Source organism: Vombatus ursinus, unplaced genomic scaffold (assembly GCF_900497805.2).
Source record: "Vombatus ursinus unplaced genomic scaffold, bare-nosed wombat genome assembly UNPS02014775.1, whole genome shotgun sequence".
Taxonomy (NCBI): Eukaryota; Metazoa; Chordata; class Mammalia; order Diprotodontia; family Vombatidae; genus Vombatus; species Vombatus ursinus.
Genome location: NW_020954553.1, coordinates 784,757 through 812,326, shown reverse-complemented (window position 1 = coordinate 812,326; position 27,570 = coordinate 784,757). Strand labels below are relative to the sequence as shown.

At 39.0% G+C, this 27,570-nt stretch overlaps 1 protein-coding gene across 5 annotated transcripts in view; it reads right to left on the bottom strand.

Moving 5' to 3' along the window:
- Positions 1-27,570, bottom strand: part of PHACTR4 (phosphatase and actin regulator 4) — a 120,754-nt gene that overhangs the window by 27,120 nt on the left and 66,064 nt on the right. For 4 of the 5 annotated variants that reach the window (XM_027864504.1, XM_027864507.1, XM_027864505.1 and 1 more), the window contains 2 exons: positions 2,593-2,766; positions 1,225-1,305 (listed from right to left, as the gene is read on the bottom strand). In XM_027864504.1, the coding sequence (XP_027720305.1) occupies positions 1,225-1,305; positions 2,593-2,766 (255 nt within the window). Of the gene's footprint in view, positions 1-1,224; positions 1,306-2,592; positions 2,767-24,825; positions 25,090-27,570 lie in introns of those variants that run through there. The other variant, XM_027864503.1, reaches the window with a different exon arrangement.

Sequence of the window (27,570 nt, the reverse complement as noted above, 5' to 3'; positions counted from 1 at the left end):
ATAGAAGGGGTCTGCTGGGAACGACACAGGCAGAAGCCACAAGGAGGGTGGGATACCTCACATAAGAAATGAGGGACAAAGATCTACTCGAACTGAAACACGGGACTTGGAGTCTAACCACCTAAATCCCTAAAAGATTTCCTGATCACTACTGTGAATGAAATGGTTATGTACATTCAACAAAACTCAAATAAACTGCAATGACCACCTTAGTCTCAGAAAATGGAAGGTGAGACCCAATTCCCTTTTCTCAGGCATGTGTTGGTTGGTTTTGCTTATTATTATTATTTGGTATAGAGGGGTTCAATAAAGGGAAGGCATGATGACAGAGTGAAATGATTATAGTATATGAAAAGACATACGTAAAAACCTGAATAAAATTAACGATGCATTTATGAAAGAATGAGAGTCTTCAGGATGTAATAAAAAGAACTCTGAATTAAGGGTTTGAAGACATGGGTATCAATGTTGCCAATTAACTATTCAATTTTAGACAAGTCATTTTTTCTCTCTCTAGGTCTCAGTTTCCACATTTGTAAAATAAAAGAGGTTAGACTAGAAGACTTTTAAGGTCCATTCTCTCTCTAAAATTCCATAACTGCTCATTTTAATCAGAGACAAAAACCAGGAGTATATACTGGGACTTATCCGTCACTAACACTGGGAAAATAGACCTGGGATTTTTCATCACTAGCTTCTGTCAATTTTTGAGCTATATTATAGTGTTTTCAAAATCTGGTTTAAGAAGAATTTTACTTATAGTGTTCTGCTTTTAAAAAGTATTCAAAGTAAATGCAGTCATTTCCTTCATTTTAGATAAAAACATCTTAAGTCCCACAAAGAAGCAGAGCAACAAAAAGTCCTCTATTTACGTCAGACTTGCAGTAACGCATGAATCTCTGTGATAAACAAGCAGAGAAGGATGACAGTAACAAAGATGGGTGCAGATACACAGAGACAAAGGACAGGAAGCAACACCCAATACTGGAGCTGGCAAGGGGCAGGAGGATGTACGAGGCACTGTAGAATGCTTTCCTTGGGGAATTCTTGACCAGACGGGCTATCTACCAGGCACAGATTATCACCAGAGAAGGTAGGAATGTTGTTCTGATTTGGAAGGAGGTAGCAGTCAGCTGTATTCTTCAATTAAAGAACAAAATCCAGTTGCCAAAGGAGGACTCAACCCATGCCAAACACACACATGCAATTGATCAGCAAACTCACCATGCACAGGATCCTCCAACAGAAGCCCTCTTCTAACCAGCTCCTCTCTTGGCTTTCGCATGGATATTTTCCGCTCTAGAACTGATATTAAATTGGAAACTAGAATTCAGAACCAGGCAGTTATAGTTCAGCTTTATTCCATAGGCAAAAAAATTATGTGGTTCAATTAATCTTTCATACTCAGCAAGGGTCAGAGGGTCACCCAGTTGGCCTTAAGTTACTCAAAACTCAGGGGCCTTATTATTTCCCTTCCTCGTGCAAAGGGAGGGAGGAGAGCTGCTAGCTACTTAAGGTCTTTTCCAGTCTGGACAGTGTTCTAAGACTCTGTGTTTTAGCTCTGATTTTCTGTGTTCTCAGGTCCCCTCCAGGTTTCCTATTGTGTTCCATGGTCCCTTGCAGTTCTGGCATGCTATAGGTTTATAATTAGAATAGGGAAAATAAACTTTTATAATCCCTTATACTATGGGCAGCTAGGTGGTGCAGTGGATAGAACACTAGGTCTGGAGTCAAGAAGACCTGAGTTCAAATCAGATACTATCTGGGTGACCCTGGGCAAGTCACTTAAACCTGTTTCCCTCAGTTTCCTCATCTGTAAAATGAGCTGGAGTAGGAAATGGCAAACCACTCCAGTATCTTTGCCAAGAAAATCCCAAATGGTGTCATGAAGAGCCCAACACAACTGAAAACAATTCAATAACAACATACTATCGGGAGGAAAAGTGGTAAACATACTAGTATCATAATACTGTCACCACTTTATGAGTAAATACAAAGAACTTGACTCTTTCCTAGTTCTCCTCCCGCTTTGATCTTCCCTTTGAGACCACCTCCCATTCACACTGTATTTATCTTATAGACACACAGTTATTTTCATGCTATTTCCCTCATTCGAATGTACATTTCTTGAAGGCAAGGACTGTTTTGTTTTCTTTATATCCCTAGTGCTTAGCAAATATTAAATGCTTAAATAAATGCCTATTTACTAACTATTATTTTATTTGATCTGCCTAACTATCCTAGGATGTGGGCATTCTACTTCCTTATGAAGTTTTCTTTTTTAACTTAAATTTTGTAATATAATGTTTCTTTTAATGTTTTAGGCGGGAAATTTAAACTGATGCTGCTTGATAAATCAGTAACTCAATCCATTTAAACTCCAATTCCATCCAAATGCCAATCTCTGGAATGTGGGGCTACCAGTACCCATTGCTGAGTCAATGCCAATAACTACTTGCCTATTTAATTCCGGAGAGATTAAATTTCCCACCCCCACCAGGTGCTTACATGCAGATGGGGAGAAAAGGAAGAGTCTGAGCACTTCCAAAATAAAGAATGCCTTAATCTGAGCCATGAGGTCTTCTAACTCACCTTCTGATGTTTCTTTGAACTTGTCACTGCTTTTTTTTTTCCGCCACTTCCAGGGTTTGAAGATTTTGCCAAAGCCTGAGAACTTACTTTTCCTCTTGGTGGGTGGAGTAATTTCCCCAGATTCCAGGCCATCCATGACCATCCCGGGGCCCGCTGGGTGATGATCTGCTTCTTCTATAAAAGAAAGATAAAAAACGGAAAAGTGATTTTTCTATGTTCCCAAATATTGAAGACCTCCATTTTTTCCCTATGATTTCTGTAAAGTACAAGCATAAGCAAAACCAGTCTTAGGGTATGTCCCCAGCTTTTACATCTTCAAACCTAGCCTGAGCTCCATCATAAAGGAGGGAAAAGTTTTCTTTGAGTTCCCCTAGAGTTCTGTGCCCAGAGTCACTGGCCTATGGGTCAAAAATCCATTGAAGTATGACCACTATTAACAGTCTTCAGAGAACCAAGACAATATTTATTGCTCCTTCCTGGAGGTTACATATAGTCTCATGATATAGGAATAAGAAATGTTGACATTTACAAGATACTTTATTACTGACAAAGATACTGTCATAAATCATCCCATCTGATACTCTCTTGTCTGACAACAGTTTTGTGAAGTGGGTAGGAGGACGATAATCTCCCACACTTTAAAGATGAATAAACTCAGTGTCAGAGAGGGGCGACTTGCTACTAAGTGACAGAGCAGGAAATGAAGGCTGGTGTTCTGGGATCTTCTCTTTACACTCCACCACAGCTGTCCTCACAGCTGTATTGTTATGGTAACAATAATAACGTGGGAGAAATGCACAACCGCAAACCACTTATCCCCTTTCTTTTAGGAAGCAGGAACTGGCATTTGGTGTGATTTGAGGGGCTCCCAGGAGGGCACTTAAGAACCCCAAATTTGCTCCCCCCCATCCCCCAAAAAAGACCATAACTTCATATTAGCTAATGAACTCTTCTCATCCTTCTCTGTTAAAATAAAAATATTCACACAAAAGATACTAGCCTCAAACTCCCAGACTTTTAGGACAGAAGAGGCCATAGACCTACTCTAATGTGTCCACTGAAAAGACGAGGAAACTAAAGCCTGGGGAAGGGAATTAAGTTGATATGAATTTTTTATTGGTTCACTTTCCTCCACAAAAAGAAGTAGAGAAAGGTGAAAGAAGAGAGAAGGGGATGCATTTTTAAAAAGGGGAACAAGAAGAAAAATTGAGGCTTCCTAACTTTCTAGCTATAATTTTGTCCAGGAATGGCCCTGACTGTATTTTAATGAAAATGGATTAACAAAAATAGGAAAGATAACAAACTAGGAGTCAAAGAGACAGTACTGATTCTGACACCAATTTCTTGTGTGACTTCCAGCAAATCAATTCTCACTGGGCCTTGGTATCCTGATCTGTAAAGGGTGAAACAATCACCACCACCACCACCGCCATAAGAATATCAGTTGACATTGTAAGTTAACAAGGTAACATGCTTACAATTCCTCATAAAGATCCTGTGATATAAGTAGTGAGATATCCTTGCTTCACCACTGAGGCTCAGATCAATTAAGTAACTTACTTAATTTGCCGGGGATTCCCAAGCTAGTAAATGGCAAAGTGGGGCCTCAATCTGGGTTTTCTGGCTCTCAGTACTGCCACTCACTTCGAGGGCTTGTACAGCTCTAGCAAACTTTCTCTGGGGCAAGGCGAGGAACCTCAGGGTAGAAGGAAGAGCAGAGGGTACCAGCCCATGGGAAGAGCTGTGCATGCTGGGCTTGGCGAGTTTGCTGCAATGGGAGGAGGGGAAGGCAGCTCCAGCTGGGCCAAGAGCAACAAAAGCTCAGGAAGGCAGGCAGGAAGCCACACAATGAGACTGTGCACCCCACCTCCTGTCCCAGCATTCTCTAGAGAAACCTTGGTGGAGTAGGGAGGAGAGACCATGGAGCAGAGACTCATGTTTAAAACACAAAACAAACAAAAACACAGTTCTGACATTTAAGCTGAATTTCTACCTTAAGAAAAAAGTGTGTATTCTGTATGCCAAGCCCCTAAGAAAATATAATGCTTAAAACAATTTCTTCTCTTTATGCAACAACATGATTTGTTTGGTTAAGAGAATAAGATTTAGGCTAAAGAAAAAAGGCAACTGCCTGCTTTAATGCCACTGACAAGATTTTTTCAAAAAGAGAAATTCATAGATAAAAAACACTATGTTGATAACACTTTGAGGAACATGCACCACTATTCTCCTAGACTGGCTGGCTTTAAAGCATCACAACAGCCTGAGAGAAACTAACTACAACCGTAAGGTTTGCCTGAATTTCTAGACACAAACAGGGTTCAGCTCAAATTCCACCTCCAACAACGCTTTTCATGATCTACTGAAAAGTTGATCCTTCCCCCCAAATTACCTTCTGTTTCTTTTGCTTATGTTTATTTGTCTATACTATGTATTGCTTTTATTTCTTCGTATTCCCAGCATCTACCAAATGCTTGGAATATGGTAGGCAAAGAGTAGTGCTTTTTCATGGAATGATCAACAAAAGGGGAGCAAAAGTGTGTGAGGAGGGTAGGAGAGAGACATCACCAGAGCACAGTTAAATAAAGCCACATGATTTTTATTTCTACCTCATTCACGGGCATCTTAACTGACTCAATGCTTTAATGATAACATTTTAGTAGTATGAGAATTTGTTATTTCTATGTGGTATTGGAGTTCTTATTTTAATGGAGATCTAACAAAATATCAGAAGACATCAAAAACTTATGATTTCCTGGCTCGGCAATCCTTTAACTGATTCAGAATGTGAACCCCACTGAGGCTTACAATATTGTCTGTAGTACTTGCTATTAAAAAAAAAAAGACATCACCCTTTGTTCACCCTACTGATGAACTTTTTGGAACTGAAGATAGCCAGGTCCTCACATAGCAGACACATAATCCATCAAGTCAAATCAAAAAGCATTTTTTTTTAAACACCCAAGTGCTAGGCAGTACTCTAGGCAGCAAATAAAAACCAAAGGGGTTAAAAAAAAGGAGCCTTTACCCTCAAGAAGCCTTCATTTAATAGGCAAAGACAGCAAATAAAAAGGGGGTTAAGGGGGGTGCAAGGGAAAGGTACCTAAAATGAAGCCTGGTGGCAAAATCCTGATAGAGTCACATATTATAAGGCCTATACTATAACTTAAAGTCTCTACAGCTTGGCAGAACCTGCCAGGGCTTGTCTTCTGCTGGCATGGCCTCTGAAAACCCAAAGTCAACTCAACTTTCTAATGAGTCACTGGAGCAGGCCTTGAGTGGAAACATATTAATAGTTCATATTTGTAGAGACCTTTACAATTCACAGTGAGCTTTCCTGAACACAATAATGATGATAATGGTAACTGATATAGTACTTTCCGGTTTACAGAGCTGATTTTTCACATGATTACATGTAATCTCATTTGAAGACAATCCCGTAAGTCATCATGGCCATTTTAAAGGTGAGGGAACCAGTACGTGGACAGGTCATGAATTTTCCTCTGTAAGTATCAAAGTTCAGAGTCAAATTTGGGTCATCTAACTATTCAGTAGTCTACCACACTATGCTGTCTCTAAAGCAAATGCACAAATGGAATGTTACTGGAATCCAAACAGTATAGGACAGAAATTAACATAACCCTAGTTTGGCTAGTTTGGGACTCAGTTGCCTGGAGTATTGGGAGAATTTAAAGTCAAAGACCTGGCTAGGAGTACTTGACCTGAGATGGAGAGCAAGGTGGCCTAGGACAAAGCCAATCTCTGAATTTCATTTTCCTCATTGTAAAATATGGATTGCAACAGTAGAACCATATAATACTTCTTCTCTCACAGGGATGCTGTGAGGGTCAAAGGGAAAAATGTTTTTAAAGTGTTCGAAATGTATAAATAAAAACAATTATTTGGTGGAGTGAAGGTAAATTGGCTTTGGGATTAGCAGACCTAGGCTCTCATTCTCAGGCTGCATGACTGTGGCCAAGCCATGCCACTTCTCAGAGCATTAGTTTACTCAGATGTAATACAAGAATGGTGATGGTATTGCTTATAGTGACTCACAAGGTTGTTGGGAAGAAAACTCTAAAGAGTTGCAAAAATGTGAGCTATTTAAAAACATTAAAGCTTCCTCTAATGGCCTGCACTGGACATTACTATTCTGCCACCAAAGCTCAGTGCACTTTTTCATTCAAGACCAAAAACCATCGTCAGAAGTCTGGTTAATCAATCCTTAAACTCTACTGCCAAAGCTTTATAGCAAAGTTCAGGGTCAGGCGAGCACTGTTCAGTCTGAAAGATGCTTTTTTAGCCAAGAAGTTAAAGTTACAAAGGTGGTTGTTTTATATTTTATGGGAAGGGAATTTGATTAAAAGTTTAACTGTTAATTAAAAAAAAATTTAGCTAAGTTTTAGTTTCTTCAGTTTGCTTTATGAATAAAAGTAATTCCCTTTGTGATTGAGTATCCAATAAATATAAATTTTTAAAAAATAGAAGTCTAGTTGATTCAGGCATATTCATTAGATGATAAAACATCTACTGCAAAAAACGTTTTGAGGTTTCATTTTCTGTGGGCATAGATGTCTTGTTGCCATTGAGAGAATTCATCACATTAGCAGAACTATCCTGGTATTACAGAACTTCCCAAATACAGAAAAGACACTGTAACATGGCCTTCCAATATGCTACATGTCACTAAAGATTAAGAAATTTGTTTAAAAGATGCAGATAATCATTCATGCTTCCACTGCCTGGGAACTCATCTGATTTGAACCCCATTAAAATCTGTGGCAGGGTTGAGAACAATGGGATATAATTTGGTTGTAAAAAAATTATTAAAAGGAAGATTTTAAAGAAACCTGGGAAGACTTGTATGAACTGATACAGAATGAAGTGAGCAGAACCAGAAGAACAATTGACGTGATAACAGCAATGTTGCAAAGACAAACGATTTTCAAACACTTGAGAACTCTGTATCAATTCATTGACCAACCATGATTCCAGAGAATCAACCATGAAGCACACTCCCCACCTCCTAACAAAGAGCGATGGCCTCAAAAAGCAGAATGAGACAACACATTTTTGATTGTGACTAGTGCAGTTAATTTGTTTTGCTTTACTATCCACCTTTGTTACAAGGATTTTCTTTTTTTTTCAGTTGGGGGGAAGAAAGAAAAAATGCTTATTAACTAAAAAATTAAAGATGAAAAAATGTTAATCAAGTCTAGACTTGGAAAAAATGGATTGTCTGCCAAAGGCAAGCAAATGAAATAAATGAGTTTTCATGATAAAGAAAAATATGTCAAAACCTTGTGAACATAATGCCAAATCATATGAACTATAGCAAAAGGAAAATACATGATATATATTTTTGAAGATTTTAAGATAAATCAATATATTGAGGGGCAGATAGCCTACACAGTTTTAATAGTATTCTGGGGTCAGATTCTTAAAATTTGGCCCACCTACATTAGTAACACAAATGCTTAGATTCCTAAAGAGTCTGGCCAATATGGTGGATCTTCAATAAATTTTGTCTTTGCCTGAAAGAAGGCTTGGGTCGAATTCATTTGGGCAGGACCTGCCTGTCATGATTTTGGGGTCCAGCACCCCTAAACCTCTAAACCTCAATAGTGTTCTGGGCCTGGAGTCAGGAAGACTCCTCTTCCTGAATTCAAATCTGGCTTCAGACATTTACTAGCTGTGTGACCCTGGGGAAGTCACTTAACTGTTTGCCTCAATTTCCTCATCTGTTAAATGAGCTGGAGAAGGAAATGACAAGCCACTCCAGTAAAAGAAAACTCCAAATGGGGTTAAGAAGAGTCGGACTTGAGTGAAAAATGACCTAACAACATATTTAATAATTTCACTTTGTCCCAGTTAATTTGCACAAGACTTTAAAACATATATACATAAATAATCTAAAATGGTTATGAGAGAAGGAGGGTACTAGCAGCCAGGCGAGATGACAAAAAGCTAATATAGAAGGTGGCACTTGAAATAAGCCTTGAAGAACACAAGGGACTGTGAGAGATGGAAATAAGAAGGAAGAGCATTCCAGGCAAGTGCAAAGGCTCAGAAAAAGCAGCTCCGTGGTGGGTATGAAATAGCAATCAGGTTGGCCTCTGGCTAGATCCCAGACTGTGGAAATGGGAGATCAGAAATGTAAGCAGGGGCTAGGATATAAAAAGCCTGAAATGCCAAAAAAAGAGTTTACATTTGACAAACTTGAGGCAATGGAGAGCCAATGAGGTGAGGCTTAAGGCAGGAAGACCAAAGAGGAGTCTCCCAATAGTCCGGGAACAAGGTGTTGGGGGTCTGAACTAGGGTGGTGGTCTGTGTGAGGGCACATGTAAGAGATGTGTGTAGGCAAATAACAGGTTTGGGCAACTGATTAACTATGTAAGGTGAATGAGAATAAGGAATCTGGGATAACAGGTTTCAAACTTGGGTGACCGAGAGAATGGTGGTACCCTTGGTGGCAAAGGAAAATTTGGAAAAGGGGCAAGTTTGTTTGTTTGTTTTGAGGGACAGTGGGGAGGGAAAAACAGATGATAAGTTCTGTTTTGTGCATGGAGAGTTTGAGATGCCTACAGAGCACACAGTTTGAATGTCTCAAAGGCTGTTGGTGATGCTTAGGACTGGAGCTCAAAAAAGAGACAAGAGTTGGCTATATAAATCTGGGAAGAATCTACAAAGAAAAGGTAACTGAATTCATGGGATGTGATGAGACAACTAAGAGAAAGAATGAAGAGAAAGTCCTAGGGTATACCCACAACTAAGGGCTGTCTACAGGAGGTAGGAGAATCTGGAGAACAGTGTAACAAAAAACTTTGAGGGGGGAAAGTAACCAGGAGGAGAATAGTAAACAGTCTAAAAAGCAGCAGAGAGGTAAAGGAGGATGAGAATAAATAATAAAGAACAGGCCATTAGTTAGGCAATTAAATGATTGCTGGTATCTCTGGAGAGACCCATTGAATTGAATGATAAAGTCAGAAGTTAGAGTGGAAAGGTTTAAGGAAAGAAATTGGACTATGCCTATGCTCTGAGCATGGGCAGCTTTTTCAAGCAGTTTGGTTGAGACACAGAGGAGAGATATAGGACAACAAACTCTAACAAGGGTTTTAAGGATGGGAGAGGAACCAGGGAAAAAAATCACATACTCCATGTAAATGGAAAGAACAACAAAACATTCCAAACTGAATGACTGGAAATTAGAATAATCAAGCCTGAAATCAAAGAAGAGCTATGAGAAGACATCTCCCCTCCCCTTCCTTATAGAGGTGGGGGGGCCATGGGTATAGGATATTGTAGATAAAACCAGACCTTTTCAATGTTTAGTTTTGTTGATTTTTCCTCCTTTCTCCTTTTGTATTCTTTATTATAAGGGATGTCTACCAGAAGGTAGAGAAGGGATACAGTAGGAAATGTAGGTGTTGTAGAAACAAAATACATTAATTATTTTTAGAGGAAAAAAACTAGTTGCATGGGTGACCTAGAGGAGCGCTTCTTAAACTTTTTCTACTCAAGACCCCTTTTCGCCAGAGAAATTTTTACCCAACCCCAGATATATGGGTATATAAAATAGGTATACAATTCAAATATTTACTGATAATAAATCATAAAGAAATTTATTTTAAAAACAATTCTTTGGTATACATATTTTATCATTTATTAAAGATGAAAGCAAATTTGCATACTAATGAGATGGATGTACTTGTTTATTTTTACATAAAGAATTAAATCTTGGCAGAATATTTGATACTGCAGGACATAAGGCATCCTTAATGTTTTTCAGAGTTGGTTGATATTCTGATTTTATAATCATCAATGCTGATAATGTTGCTTCACATAAATATGTAGTACAAAATGGCAGAAGTACATTTAGGGCCATTTCAGAAATTGCTGGAAATTCTGTCCTAACCCAAGCCAAAATTCATTTAACAATTTTGTATGTATGGTAAAAGCACTGCAATTCATAACATACAACAGTCTTGAATTTGAGCCGATGTGTTTCTGGCAGCATTTCATTGGCATTGCGTGGCATGACGGCATGGGCAATACAAAACGTGTATGTAGTGTTTTCAGAATCAAGGCTGTAGTGAAGTTGTGCGATGTAACACTGGCAAGTGTTGCCAGAAACACCTCCGATTCATTATGTGTTTGACTTTTAATTAATTTTTGGTCATTTCGTGTTCAGATGTCTTTTACTGTTGCCAAATTTTTATGACCCCCACATTCAGTTATGTGACCCACCTAGAGAGGATTTATTAATGGTTTTATGTCAACTTAGAAGGGCTGTAGTGAAGTAGGCCAGGGGGTCTGTTCCAGGCCTTCTGCTGTACAATCTATTAAAGGCATGCATGCTTATCAACTGTGCAGATAATAAAAGCTGGAATGTCCTCCCTTCCTTACCTGTGCCTCTTAGAATCCCTACTTTCCAAAATTCAGCTCAAGTCCCACTTTCTATATGATGCCTTTCCTGATCCCTACCCTGAGCTGCCTCCTTACCTTATTAATTAATTTTTATTTACTTTGTAAAATTTTGTAGTTAGCTGCATGAGTGTATATTATTTCTCCTCAACAGAATATAAGCTTTTTGAGGGTAGGGACAGTTACATTTTTGTTTCTATATGCCCACAGCCAATTGCTTCGTACCACAGTGGAGGCAGAATGGATAAGAATTGGCAACAGCTTCATCTTTCCCAGTAGCAAGGCCTATACTATCGTGAATGGCTCAAATATTTATTTTTTAAAATTGTTGATATATTTTGTTTTGACTCCTGTTGAAAAAGTCATTTGTATACAGGAATAAGAACCAAATGAAGACAGTATAAGCCAAAATAAAAACAAAGCAAACTTCCAAACAAAATCAATCATAGAAAAAAAAAAGCCAAATCCTAAAACAACTGAACAAAACAATAAAAAGGGGCTGTAAAACAACTCAGGCAACCAGACTTGTTATTCACTGACTGATAAAAAGAAACCTCAGTTACAACACATCACCAGTGTTGTCCACTGTATTAACCTTGAAGTGTTTTTTGTTTTTTTTGCAATTTGATGTGTTTTCTCCAGCACTGCTGTGATATGGCTACACTTAAATTAGGGACTGATCAGATTATAGCACTTTCACATCAACCTTGAAGTTTGACTTTTATATTTCTAATCAATATTCTCACATCTGAAGTCTTTGTTAATAGCTGCTATCCACCCTTGTTTTGTAACTTCTTTCTGTAGCTCCAGTTCAAGTTGAGACAGCTAGTGCTTACCTTTGATAAGGTCTGTGGGAGAAACAAACAGGACTCCCAGAGTCACCCTCTTAGGTTTTTTGGGTGGAAACTGGCCTAGGAGTGCTTTGGAAACCAAACTTTCTGTCATTCAAAAGCAACACCCATGACTGATTAAAATAAAGCACTAAGAGGCTCTTCCCACCCACTTTACTGAGACAGTGTGAAGAGATAAAAGTGCTTCTCATACAAAGACACAATTTGAAAACTGTCAATAAAAGGAAGAAGCAACTTCATCAGTTATTAAAAAAAAAAAGTAAGACCTTTTTTTTCCAGTATTTTTAAGTTATTGCCAGAGAAAATATGATTCTACCAAATATTCTGTATAATAATCATCATTTACAGCACACTGAAAAAGAGCTTTACACATACTCTGTCATTTTGGACTCACAACAATAGTATGAAACAGGTACTACAAGTATTATCTTTACTTTACAGATGAAAAAACTGAAGCTCAGAAGTTAGATGATTTGCTTAGGCCATGGCACAGAAGTAGGAATCTAATTCAAGTTTTCCCGTCTCTAAAGATTAAAGTCCTGTGTACTTTATACTCCACAGCCTCTGAGGGAACCTCTCACTTACTTGGATGATGCTGGGCAGAAGCTGCCACTCTCCATATCCTCACCAGAACTTAGCTCACTGAAACTTCAAGTAGGGAAAGCTAGAAACCCAAACCTCAGCAAGTCCCCAACCAACTTTCAGGGTCTTAAAGGACCCAGAAACAGCTCCTCCCCACAAAAGGTTGGCTGGTCTTATCCTGTAACCAATTTGTTGCAGCGGGATTAGGGATGGCATGGGGAACAGCTCCAACTTCGGTGCCTTAGTTTATAAGATATCTTCTTGACAATTCAGTTTCATTGCAGATTAATCCCATTATAATTAAAATCTTCCCATAACATTATGTATAGAATGGGGCTTCAGCTTCATTTACATTTTCAAGCACCGTTTTGCACAACATTTCTACCCAACAGAAGATATTGTTGAAAATTCCTCTGACCTCAAATTGAGGCAGTTACAAAGAGACAGAACTAAGCTGCTTAGAGTTTAAGAGAAGCCAGAGCTGGCAGAGATCACAAGCTGAAGAAACTGAGGCCCAGGGAAGTCAAATGACTTGTCCACCCAAGGTCACACTAAGGCTAAGTGAGCCACAGAGGCTACACTCAAACTTCCTTCTGCCACATCAAGACTGAACGTTTTAGATGCCACACAGTCTGTAGGCACTAAACGAATTCATTTGAATGCTTAATATAAAATCATCTGGTTAGCCCACTCCCAAATCCCATATTTGAGAAGACCTAGAAATTGCTCAGTTCCATGTCACACACCCCTTTTGTCAAGAAGCCACTTAAATCTGACTGCCACCATAGATTCAAGTCGAGGGGCCATTGCTCCAAGGAGCCCAGAAAACAGGTCAGCCAGTGGGATTTGTGACTGACGCTGCAACCTCCCCTCTTGGGGATCTAGAGGGAAACCTGTGGAAAAGAAGAAGCCTTTTACCATACTCAATTCATATGCATATTTTTTATGTGATTATGAGACAATATTTAAGTCTGAAGGAATGGTGAGGCACTGCAGAGATGAGACCTATAAGTCAACTCAATTCAAAGAGCCTGGTCAATGCAGGCATGGTGGCAGAGCCGGGATCACAAAAAAAGGAAACAATGAGCTTAGATCTTACTGAAATGGTACTCCCCTCCCTGTTCACTTTTATAACTAAGCTTAAGTGCCAAAGTTCAAGCTTACCTACTGTGCTGCCATTTTATGACTAATGTTTATGAAGAGAACATTTCAAATATAGCTAAATCGACTTCAGATAAGGCTGAGGCTTTCAGACTTCTGCAGAATACTTAGTTGATAAATCTTTCCAGCATAGTTCAGACTCCAAAACATGAAAATCTAAACTATTTCTCACCTGAGACAACATAAAAAAAATTACTACAGCCAAGGTGTTTTCTCAAATTTAGACCCTCATTAAAGCAAGTAGCGATAGAAATGTATCTCCTTTTACGCTCCTGCCAGAGGTTAGTGGACTCAAGTTCAGAATGAGCCAGACATTTTCCAACATTGCCAATGTGGAAATTTGTTTGCTAAACTCTTTTGATGTCACCAGGGTTTTGTTTTCTGTCAGTCCGGTGTGGGTAGGAGGATCTAGTGCTAGAGTTATACCTGCCTAAAAAAAAAAAAAGGGCACTGAAGTGAATTTTAAATGCATAGAAGAGAAGACCATACAGAATCAGAGACAAGCAGAACAGCTTTCAAAATCACGTTTAACTTATATTTCTGTAATAAAGATATCATGCATGTACATGTATTAGAGATTTGCAGTTTCATATATAGGCACATATATGTTATTTTAGTTTCATTTTGTAAACTCAATTCAACATTTCATTTGGTATTTGGAAAATTAAGAGGCAAAACTAGTTCAAATGAGATAACGTGAAGTGCTTTGTAAACCTTAAAGTGTCATATAACTGTTAGCTGTTATTATTAGTGATAATTAGATTCAACAAACTTTTTAAAAACGGCTTCTATGTGCAATACAAGATGATATAGGCTCTAGGAGGACTAAGATAAAAACCAGAGTCCTTAAGGCGCTTACAAGATTCCTTCAAATTCTACATTTATGACATATAATTGTCAACTATCAGAATCAGTGATTCTTGTATACAGATCTTGGGACAACGAGCATTCTACCTCTCAGCAGTTCAAGTTTCTCACACTAAATTCTAAGCAGAGCCCACTGCAGATGAAACTGTTAGTCAGTACACAGGGAAAGCACCAGTAGGTATGGCAAAATCACCAATCTCTTGTTTTTGTGATGATGCAACTGTGCCAGCTGTTCTCTTAGAGCATGGTAATTAGAGGGTGGAACAGTAAAAGGAGGCATGCTTGAAACTGTTAGTAATCTACTTTGCTCACAAATCATTTGTTCCCAATACCTTATGTTTTTGCTTTCTTGATACTCATCCTCATTAGAAGACATAAAGAAATTTGGAAGTGCTACTACTGACCTGCATTTAGCTGACCTTTTACAGGAGTTAGGTAATATGATGTGGCCTTACGGATTCATTCCCCATTTTCTGAGAGCCAGGAAAAAGGTGGTTTCCCTCCTACTCTCTTTTTGTTTGCCAGAAAATGGAGCCTAGGATGTGAGGGCTGTTTGAATGATCATGTGCCCTAAGAAAACCCCTCTTATTCTGAGTCATGCAGCTGCAGGCAACAAGAAGGAAGGCTTGGCGCCTTTGGAAGAAGGAGGTAAAAGATAACTACACCAAATTACAGTTTGGAATTCTCTTCTCTAATACTGTCCTGGGAGCCAGTGTATAAGAAACACACTTCCTCTTTTAAACCTTGATGTTTCATTTTCTAGTTTATCACAGTGTTGTAATTATTTTGTTACAAAATCCTAGGCTACCGGAGCTGCAGGGTATCTCAGAAGATCATCTGGGCCAACATGTCCTCAAGTTACAGAGGGGAAAACTGAGGGTCATAGAAAGGAAATGAATTGCTGAAGGTCAGATGATGGCTCAGTGGAGCATGAACTGCCTGCATACAGGACAGTCTGCTGTCCTTCCTAGTCTAATAGTCACCAGATTTTCTTGGCTTAACAAAGGTTTAGCAACTCAAGTTCAGCACAAGTTATAATATAACTTTCTAATATAAATTTCGAGGAGATTAATTTGTTTTTAGCAGGTATATACCACTAATATATAATATTTGGCACTTTTCATCTTCAAAGAATTTTGCAAGTATTAATTAACAAAAACACAGAAGGCAGATATTATTATACTTGGGGATGGGGAAGTGAAGAGGGAGTAAGCAATCTGCCTAAGGACACAGATGGTGTCCACTTACAACTAATTAATAGCTAATTCTGTCTGATAGGGCATAGATAATGCAATTTTTTTCCCATAGCTATAAGTTTTAATCTTTTCCTGAATCAGATTACAAGGATATAGGGAGTATTACAAAACACAAAGCAGTGTTTAAGGCATGGTGGTTGTGCAGCCATCCTCAAATTGTGGTCCACTGTGACCTGGGGGTCCCCAAGACCCTGAGGTAGTATTTTCTTCATATACTCTAACCAAAACATTATAATGTAACAGAACAAAAAAAGCAGAAATAAGAATCTGTCTTCTATAAAGCCAGACATTAAGGATACTTATGTCAACATAACGAATGTGTTATTTTCAACTTAATAAACATTTTAAAATTTTATCTAAATAAATCTCTAATATGATTAATATTGATAGATATAACCCACCTAAACAAAACCTCCTGGGGGAGGGGGGGTCCTGGATAATATTTAAGAATATAAAGGGATCATGGGATGAAACATTTTGAGATTTACTGGTGTGACAGACAGGATGCTTGACTTGGAGTCAAGAAAAGTGGGGTTCAAATCCAGCTTCAGAGACTTACCAGCTTTGTGATTTGGGCAAGTCATTTAACTACCCTTTGGACCTCAGCTGTCTCATTTATAAAATCACCTCTACAGCCACTTCTAAATCTATAAACAGGATTCCATGAATTGGTACAAATTCATCAGTCAACAAGCACTTATCAAGCATGTATGATATTCCTAGTATTGAGCACTGGGGCTAAAAAAGTGAGGCAGTTCCTGCCCTCAATGGTTATACACCAAGTGGGGAGCTTAGCTCTAGGCTGTCACAGGGATGGGTGGGTGGAGTCATTGACAATTGACTCACTCACCACTACCATATCAACAGTAATGAATTGTACTCTAATAGAGAAGTAGTCAAAGGATATGAACATATGCTCTCAAAACTGGTGCAAACTAAAAAAAGAACAATTTAACGAAGCATTGAGAAGGAGTGAATAAAGCAGAACCAAAGTAACAAAATGTACAATTTCCATGTAAATGAAGAAAACTTTCAAAACTTGGGCAATGATGATAGTAATTTACAAGATGTCCTTTCTTTTAAGAAACAAGAAACTTAAGTGTTTTCTTGGTGCAATCAGTCACAATAACTCAGGCTGTGGGTATTAATGCTATATTAAAACAAAATTTACAAATGAAATTTTTTAAACAGCTTTTCTCTTTTTAATTTTGTTTCTTATTATGTACTTAAAACATCAACATTTCATTATACAAGGAACAGAAAAGGGAGACATGAAATTGTGATTCTCTATTACATATAACACAATAAAAACATTGCCTTGCTTGTCTATGTCCTCTTTTGAACATTTTTCTGAGTCTCCTATGTATTTAAGTCAATAAACACTTACTAAGCGCCTACTATGCGTCAGGCACAGGGTAGATCCAGAAAGACAAAAGACAGTCCCTACTCATTGGAGGAGACAATATGCAAACAACTATGTACAACAACAAACTACAAGGACATACTGAAAATAATGAAATAATCAACAGAGGGAAGGAACCAGAACTAAGGGGGAAAGGGCAAGGTTTCCTGTAGAAGGTAGGATTTTAGTTGAAGGAATCCAGGAGGTGAAGACGAGAAAGCAGAGCATTATAGGCATGGGGAACAGCCAGTGAAAATTCCTGGAGTCAGGAGATGAGTGTCTTTCTTTCTGGAGGATGAACAGTGAGGCCAGTGTCACCGGATCAGAGCTGGGGTATAAGAAGACTTGAAAGGTAGGAAGGGGCCAGGTTATAAAGGGCTCTGAATGCCAAAGAGGATGGAGGTGACAGGGAATCACTGGAGTTTAATGAGTTGCAAGGTGATATGGTCACCCTTGTGCTTTAGGAAGACTCTGACAAGCTGGGTGGAAGACTGCGTGAAAGAGACTTGTGGCAGGCAACCCCATCAATAGCTATTACATGGATTCAGGAGGACCTGAGTTCAAATGCGGCCTCAGATACATAACACTTACTAGTTGTGTGACCCTGGGCAAGTTACTTAACCCCACTGCCTAGCCAAAAAAAAAAATAAAAATAAAAATAGCTATTAAAATAATCCACATGTGAGGTGGTGAGAGCCTATACCAGGGGTTGGCAGGGTCAAAGGAGAAAAGAGGGCATATTCAAAAGAGGAATGAAGGTGAAATCAACAAGCCCTGGCAATAAACTGCATGTGGGGGCCGGGGTGGGTGAGGGGGTTGAGGCAAAGGAAATGGTGAGAGAGTAAGGGATCAAAGATGACACCTTGGTGGGGAGCTTGGGTGAATGAGAGGATAGTGGTACCTCCAAAACAGTAATAAGGAAGGCTGGGAGAGGAGCTAGTTTGGGATAACGGATAATGACTTGTTTTGGACATGTTGAGTTTATGTTTTTGTTATTAATGTAAAAAAATTTTGTTTTCAGTTCTCAATTCTCTCCTTCCCTCTACCCCCTCCACTACACACTGAGGAGGCAATAAATACTATAGCCATTATACACATAAAGTCATACAAAACATTTCCTCATTGGCCATGTTGTGAGGGGAGGGGGACAGGCAAGAAAAATTTTAAAAGTTTAAGAAAATCTGCTTCAGTCTGCACTACGAGTTCATCAGGGCTCTCTCTGGAGGTGGATGGCATGTTCTGTCATGAGTCCTTTGGAATTGCTGAGGATCATTTAATTGGTAAGAGTAGCTAAGACTTTCACAATTGTTACAATATTGCAGTTGACAGGAGTTTAAGATGTCTAGGGGCATCCAATTTCAAGATGTCTAATAGTTGTTTCATTAAGGTTCTTTTCTTAAATACATGCAGACACCAAACAAACAAACAAAAAAGCCCAAATCAAAACAAGTTTTTCTCTATTCTCAATCCTCACACTACCCCCATGACAACTTTGGTTTGACCTTGGGCAAGTCCCTACCCCTCCGGAGGTCTCAGCTTCTTCCTCTGTAATGGAAGGATGGGACTGGAAGCCCCAGATGTTCCTTCGGCCGTAGGTATGGAATGCTCTTCACTTATGCCTCCTTCACTGTAGAAGGTAAAAAGTGTTCTGTCCTTTACAGCAAGTGTCAAAGACACAGCCCCAAACACTCCAGACTTCAGCCTGAATCAGATTAGAATGTAATTGGGGGATATTTAACAAAATAAGTAAGAATACAGTAAAACATACGTAATATTACATTTTAAAATTAAGTCACCATGCACTCCCGGGGATGCTTCTACAGGGTTCAGCTGCCCCTGCTTCCATTTGAGTTTGACACCACTGCCCAAGAAGGCCCAGCACAGTCAATACCTCATCAATTATGGAACTGAATTAAAGCTGTGAAGTGGTTGAGGGAAAGGTAACAGGTAAAGCCATCTGTTCCTTTTTATTGGGTTAAATGTAAGTCACTGAAAAAGCATCAAGTTGCCCATTTTCACCCATGAATCCAGACAGTAACCACTTAGACAGAACCACTATGTTCAAACACTGGAACGTCCAAAGATTGGGCAGCACCCACCACATTCATGTCCTTACTATGCAACTCTGTGCCACGTGAATAGAAGTGCACACTGTCAAAACCGTGGCCAGACCACACTGGGAAGTACCATGCTCCATTCTGGGACACTGATATGCTAGGTGATGTCCAGGGCAGGGTAAGGATGATGAAGAGGACATGAAAAACACACCCACAAACACAAAGACGTTGAGTGTGTGTGTCACAAAAAGAACCTTAGAGACGGACTGTCTAGTCCACCAGCACCTGTTACGGAGGAGATGACCATGGCCCAGAGAGACTTGCCCCATGGCAGTTATGAGGGTGGAGCCATAGACCAAAAATTGGGTTCCCGAGGCCAGGGATTTTTCCACTATATCACATGCTTCTTCATAATATTATCAGGGACATTCAGCCTGAAGGAAAAAACCAAACAACTTGGGGAACAAGGAGGAGAGGACATAGCCCTTCAAACACCGGAAGACGTGGCTATCACACAGAATAGGGTCCTAAAGGGCTGAGTCAGGACCAAAGTGTGGAGGATGGCCAAGAGGTAGAGTCAGGCTTGACAGAAGGAGAACAATTGCACTCATTCACCTTTGCCTTTTAAAAGAGCCTTCTCATTTGATTTGGGGTACAGGGAGAAACTAACAAAAACACAGAAGCTAAATTGACCACCAGTCAAGTCATAGTTGTGGTAGAATAGTAAATCATCTTAAAAAGCACTCCATTGAATTAATTACCTTGGGAATTAGAAAGCAATGTCGCCCCTCCGCCCCCGGTCTGAGGTGAAGAGACAGCTAGAGAGGAATAGGGAGGGAGTTCTTCCCTTCCACCAGTACAACCAGGTCAGAACTTGAGTATCTGAAAATACAGTTTCCTACCCAAGCCTGGGCTGACAGGAAACACTCCCAAATCAGAAAATTTGACCAAGATGTATTTCGGGACCAAACTTCTGCGCGAAGGTTTTAATGAAGGATAAAGCCATGGGGTTATTTACTGATGAAAAGTTACCAAAAAAGTGGAGATGCAAAAATTTTCAAAATTTTCTTCTGCAAGGAGAATATAAGATAAATAACTACTATCCCATGACCAGTTCAAGAATTTTACCGCAGTAAGGGGGGTAGGGAGGATTGTATCCCAGTACAGTATCTGAACCGGAAATCCTTTCTAGATGGTCAAAGGAGCCCACAAGGAGATCCTGAACTGCTTTTTCCTGCTGGATTCTAGATGAGATAGGAAAACTATGCCTATTTCCTCTTCCTCAGAGAAACTCCTATTGTAGGTTTTCCCCATGATTCAGAGAATAGCTATGTACTGCTGGCCATTTTGGGGGCGGGGATTCTTCTCAACAGTTATTACTAAACATATAAGGCAGTATTTGAACCCAGCTCTTCTATCTATCCACTACATTTTGCTGCCTCATTTTTCCATTTGTTATCTATCCCTGCTCTCAGTTCATTTGAATGCACCCAGACAATATAGGTTTAAGAAAAACCTTCGGTATGGTGGTTGAGATCTACCTGTCCTTCTTGTGAAACTTCCAGTATCGTGAGACAAAAACAACGCACAAAAGCCTAAACACCAATGGTAAAGTGACGAGAAGACATGATGTATGAAAGCAGGATCTATTTCAAGGCATCTCCTCAGTCCTCTGGTAATGCCTCACTGTGCTATGGAGCAAATCCTGAATTCCTGGATGCTAGGCCGGGAGAACAAACACAAGCTTGGACAATTCCCATCAAACAGAAAACTTTTGAGTATGGATTATCTTAAGTACTGATATGAGGAACACTTATTCACAGAAGCTAGTAAGGAACTACAAGAGTGCCCAGAGAAGTACTATGGCATAGTGAAAATAACAAAACATTTGGAGCCAAAATTGATTCCAAGCCTGGATTTGCTTATGGCCTGTGTAATCTTGGGCACTCATGCTTTCTCTGAACCTCAAACTAGGGGGTCTCTAAGGTATATTTCAATTCTGAATTCCAGGAGCCTAAAAGGAGGAAATGCAGGCTCAGACAACTTAAGAGATTTGCTTCAATTTGGAAAGAAGTTGGAAAAGCTGAGGAAAGAAGAGGGTAGAGACATGAAAGGGAAAGAAAAAGAAGGCTGAAGAAGCAGCTAGGGCAGTAGGGGAGAAAAGATGGGGTGGACTGATTGGGCAGAGCTTATAAAAATTCTTTGGTCTTGTGACTAATTTCAGGACATGTATTAATTAGCATACCTACTTTGATATGGTATATAATAAAGGACTCTCTATGTGCAGAGAGTTTTTATGTTGTTGAACAGGAAGTACAAAGAATTACTCACTCCGGATTTGCAGGCAGAGCTGGTAGAGATCTATTTCACTTACAGGATAAATCTTTAATATGAATTAACATAGGCAATTTTTGTTTAATGAAGTGAAGAGGTTGTGGTTTTATTCTGAACTCAATAAAAGTAGTAAAGTTGCAGGTGTTCAAGATTCATCATTCTAGATGGTGACCATTTTTTACATTGACTGGCTACTCTGACATAATTTTTAAAGGATTTTTACATTCAATTGTATATGCTACTAATTTCCCAGAAGGAGAGTCCTCTTTGATAACAGCACTGGTTTCCTAGAATTGTTATTTAAAACTTATATTTTCATTGTTATTCAACTTTTCATTATTTACGTATTATCTATGCCAATCCAGTGGCAACCTATTTTCCCATGCTTATCTCTTACTAGCACTTTTCAGCTTCACTAGGCTGCAGACAGGGGCATCGCTTGTCTTTGGCAGCACCTACCTGAAGCAATATTGTGTTCACAACATTCTTTTTCTTGGAATGTTCTCCCACCATCTCCACCTGTCAAATTCATCCTTCAAGGTCTTGCTATCTCCTCCATGGTGTTTCCCTGACACCCCCAGTCAGTAACAATCCTTTCCACTTGTCACCTTACATGGTTCTCACTGTTCACCTCTTACACATGTATATGACCTTCCATTATAGTTACTTGTATCGATATCATATTTCCCTACTAGATTTTGTGACGCACATGGGCAGGAATTATGTTTTAGTTCTCCTATCTTCCCCAGAGGCTGGTTCAGTGTTTTACACCTGGTAGAGGGAAACAAACGATTGTAGAAGTAGAAAGAGCAGCAGCTCTACATCAGAAATTAGGAGACCTGAGCACTTTTCTGTGCCATTGATTACCTATAAATGAACTTGAACAAAAAATTCAAACACAATTTCCTCATTTGTAAAATGAGAGGATGAAAGCAGATTAATGGCCCCCATTATTCCTGTGCAATGCCCAGGAAGCAGGGGCTTGTGAGCAAGGGATGAAGCAAGCTGTGTGTGCATCACTGCATCTCAGCACTGCAATTTCATGGAGGATGTCTGAGAATTTTTTTTTTTAAAGAGTTTCTTATATGGAAAAAACTGGGAATCACTGAATTAGATGATATTTAAGATCCCTGGCAGCTCTATCTAGCATCCTGTACTTTAGCACTGTATATTCTGAAGTTCCTTCTGACTCTGACATTCTAACTTCTGTGTCTTAGTTACCTTTCATCTCTAATATTCTAGGTCTATTAGAAAACTAATGAAAACTTCTAATTTATTTGCCATATTCACCTTTTGGAAGAGTTGATGAGATCATATCTATTATCACATTCAATGCTTTCTTCTATATGGAAAAAGGACTGTAGTACACACAGTGAGAAATATAATTTACATATCCATCAAAACTTTCAAGACAGAGTCCTTAGACTGCCTGAAATTCATTATTTCCTTCAAATATAAGCTCTAAACTATACCTTCAAACAATATACTAATGATATTCCTTCGCTTAAAAACCATACAGTCAACTGTCAATAACATTTGATATAAGGGAAAGTATCAGAACAGGAAAATTAACCTTGTAATATAAAAATTCCCTTTCACAGACTCAGAAAGAACTTCAGTAGCCTAGGTCACATCAGACACCACAAAGATCTCCACTACAACATATACACCCAGCAAGTGGTCATGGAGACTTAGGATTCAAGGGATACGAGATGTCCCAAGGCAGCCCACTTTGTTTCTGGGTGGCTAGTAAAAGTTTTCAGAAACATTCAATAGCTAATACTGCTCTTATCTTCTTCATTTTTCTCAGGGTTAGGGTATCTCATCATCTTTCCTTTCACTTCATTCACATCCATCCAAACGTCATCCCTCTTAGCTATTCCAAGCAAACTCTTGATTTACTAGTTTGGGTACTCTTTCATATCCCCACTACCTTCCACCAAGTAGAAACAGCTCTGAACTTTCCAAAGTTCTTTCACTTTTTAATTAATGAATGACATAAAAAGATATAAGTCCTTGGTATTGTATGTGGATTTTTCATAGTTCTTAACAAACTCAACTAAAAAACTTAACTTGTTTAGCCTGTTGTTTCCACAGCACAAGTGACTTCACTAGCCCAAAAGTGAGTTATTAGGTTAGTATAGACCCAGCCCTAGTGATTGAAACAGAATGAGTCAAGTCCTGACTTCAGTTCTAAAAACTTTGTTTCTGACTCACAGGGGGGATCTCTGTGCATCAGTTTCCGTAAAACAAGAAAAGCATTTATGTGAAAACTTGGGAAGTCTTCAAATGAAAGCACTACCTTTGGAAACACTAATACTAAAGAACTGAATGGCAACTGGGAGTGTTACCAATTACATCCCCCTCCACACACACCCCTCTTTCTTTCTCTTCTCTAAACTGTAAATGTCTTAACAGAAAGCCATCCAGGACTGAACATGTCTGTTTTCTACCACTTTTAAAATCTCAAAGAAGGTATTAATCATTTGAGAAAAAAAAAAACCCAACAACCCAGGAAGAGATGATTTACTGACATTTCCTCACCTTGCTTATTTTTTAGTAATCCTTAAACAAACCATTCAGTAAAAACCAATTTCCTCAAGTTAAGCTGTTCCTCTCCATTCAACCAGTGGGGTTTAAAAAATAACAACCCCAAAGCCTAAGGAAAATAGACTTGAGGTAAGGAAGGCGTCAGATTCCATTTGTGAGATTTTCACCTCTGCAGCAGCAGTTGCTGATTGTCAGAGTGGTCTAGATTTCAGAGACAGGAAGAATGTTTCAAATCTAGAACACCGAGTTTGGAAATGGAAAAAATGGTGAAGACAGAAAACAAAGGGGAAAAGGCTTGCCATATTTTTTTAAAAGAACATTTTAAATACTTTACCTGACTCCAGTAGTTTAGTCATTTCTTAAAAGTGCCCCACCCCTTTTTATAGAGCTCACAGCCAATCAGCTGTTCCAATGCCACACCTAGGTTCTAAGTATTCTACTCCTGTCAAATACTTGAGTTCTCCTTGTGTTGTCTACTGAACTCCCAAATAAAGGTCCCATTACCTGTCTGGCCCAAGAAAGGTCCTATCAGCCAGCAAGACAACATGAAAACCCCTACCAAGAAAATGGTGAACGGCAAGTAAAGTAAACAGAAGAGAAACAGCTTCTGAGTTTTCATTCATTCTTAAAAAACTTACAAACATTTCTAGAGAAATGTCAGAAACCCTCACATTCCCCCTACATCACCTGCAAATCTGCTTTGCTCTCAGCCAGGATTTTCACCATTTCTTTTGCTTTTCATTACTCACCAACTGCAGCTGGATTTACCGGTCCAGAGACAACAGCTTGCCCCATGGTTAAATTTAGTTTGATGGCACTTTCAACAACAAGCTGTCTTGGCCCTTCTGAGATGAGAAATCCACAGTGCCCGAAGGAGATGAGCAGCCCATTGAGCCAGGTTACTGCCTCATCTCAGGAAAAGTCACAGATGTCAGTTGATCTACAGGAGTTTTCACTCTTCCGCTCCCCAGCCTGGACACTTGTAGATCTTACAAATATGCCTTCATGCCAGCTCTGCTCAGACAGGAATGCCTGTCATTCCACTGTGCGCAGGGTAGAGCTGAAATTCAGGAAGGGGAGGAGACTGCCTGCCAATGACATTCTAGCTGCTGAGCTGTATAACTCGAATTATCATCACCCCCCCACCCCCTTTTATTGTATTAAACTTGGCTGAAATTCACAAGGCTCAAGAACTGGGAGTGTGAAGTGGAGAAGTTTGCAAGACGTTTCACCAAAGAATGGAACAATACAAACACCAGAGTAATGGAGGGCAGGTGGTTAATTAAAGCATAAGATCATCTGAGGGAGAGTTTCGGAAGATACTACAGGAGAGCTAATATTATAGGCTTACTCTTGGTATACCAAAATACTCTGACATACTAAGACTCATTCTTCAGCAAAGACAAGATGTACCCAAAAAATGACATACCCAAATCTAAATGCAATTAACAGAATTGAGAAAGGCTTCTAACACACAGAATAGAAAATAAAACTTTTTTTCTAACTTTCCATTTGTGGAGAAGTGCATAGAGCACTAGACCTGGAGTCAGGAAGATCTGCATTTTAATCTGACCTCAGACACTTACTAGCTGTATGACCCTGGGTAAGTCACTTAACCTCTCTCAGCCTTAGTTTCCTCATCTGTAAAATGGACATAAAAATAGCACCTACCTTGCAGGGTTGTTACCAGGATCAAATGAGATAATAATAGTAAAGTGCTTAGAGCAGTGCCTGGCACATGGTAAGCGATATGGAAATTGATGTTTAATTCATGCACTAAATTTCTACTGAAGAACACTCATAACCACTCCCATTCAAGGGAATACAAATCAGAAATTAAAACTGAACAAAAAGTGGTGAATAGGAATTGTTTAATGTACTAGAAACACCAAAGCACCAGCTAACCAGATACAATTATGGTTAATAGGTCCCTCTTTAGAAGATGTGTTTTCTAAAAGTCCCTGGATAAATTGGCAAATACTATTTAACTGCATGCTTTGCATCACAACCACGAAGCCAAATATAATACATACTCCGTATCACACTTAGAGTCTTGAACCATATTATTCTGGACTTGAATACTTCATTTTACACGAATATATAAATGAACAGCTATGACATCAGGAAGTTTAACTAGGATAGTATCTTGTATCTGAACTTGAAACATGGTCAGAGTACAATATGGAAGACACAGACAATCTAAAGATGTTAGAAGAAAGTCCAGAAAGGTCATGCATAAAAACATTCTATGTTCCAATGAGGGAAGGGAATGAGCATTTATTTATATAGCACCTACTATGTGCCTGGCACTGTGCTAAGTACTTTACAAATATTATCTCATTTGATCCTCACAATAATCCTGTGAAGCAGGTGCTATTATCATCCCCATTAACAGTTGAGGAAACTAAGGCAAAAAGGAGTTAAGAGACTTGCCTAGGGTAAGACAGTGAGTACATATTTGAGGCCAGATTTGAATTCAGGTCTTACTGAATCCAGGCCCAGCAGTTCAGTAATGAAAACAATAAAATCTAAAATACCCCAAAGAATTCTATCTTCCCTTCCTTTCAGAAGAGATAACTACCAAATACTAAGTGTTAATCTCCAGTAACCTGTAGTTTAAACCAGTATTACCTAAACAAAGGCTCTGAAGAGATTTCTATTAGCCCTTAGTAATCTCCTTCCCAAGGCAGGTCTTTGGCAACATGTGTTGGCTATTTTTGGGAAGCAGATTTGGATCAATATGAATTGGTACATGAAAAGAAAAAAGAATAGAAGCTCCAATTTCAAAGTAGTTTACTCAAAGCCACTTTATGAGGCAAATAACTAAATATTATACACATTTTACATGATAAGGAAGCCAAGGCACAGAGTCACTTAACCATGACTCAAATCCCTCATCTGTCAAATAAGGAGATTGGGTAAGATCATTTCCATAGTCTCTTCTAGCTCTAAGGTTCAAGAAACCTATAAATAACTTTCCTTGGAGCTCAGGCTCACACACAAATTTTGTAACTCCAAGGGAATCTAGCAGAACTGACATTATAACATCTTGTGTCTTGCTAAGACATGCTACTGCTTTTACTTTACGGGCTGAGCCTTGCAAAGACCAAGTGTCACTACCCCATGAGGCACTGAAACAAGACTTTCTTTAGGAGAGTTCTTCATCCAATATAGACTAGAAATGAGAATGTCTCATTTCAACGTCACAGGAAAGGATACAATAACTCTTGGGTATTATTACTGTCCAAACCATGATGAGAAATACACATATATTTACATAAGAGATATTATATGTATTATATGTGCTCATATTAGAGAGAGCACCAATAAGTATGAGAGTTAACATGGGTTTTTTTTTTCCCCCAAACTTACATGAATGGGAAAGTAAAGGATTTATTTTTCAGCATCCTAGCAATGGTGTATAAGTTTGGAAAGCTCTCAATAGTATTGGAGATGTTTAGCCTGGAGAAGTCTCAGGAAATGTGTGTGTAAGT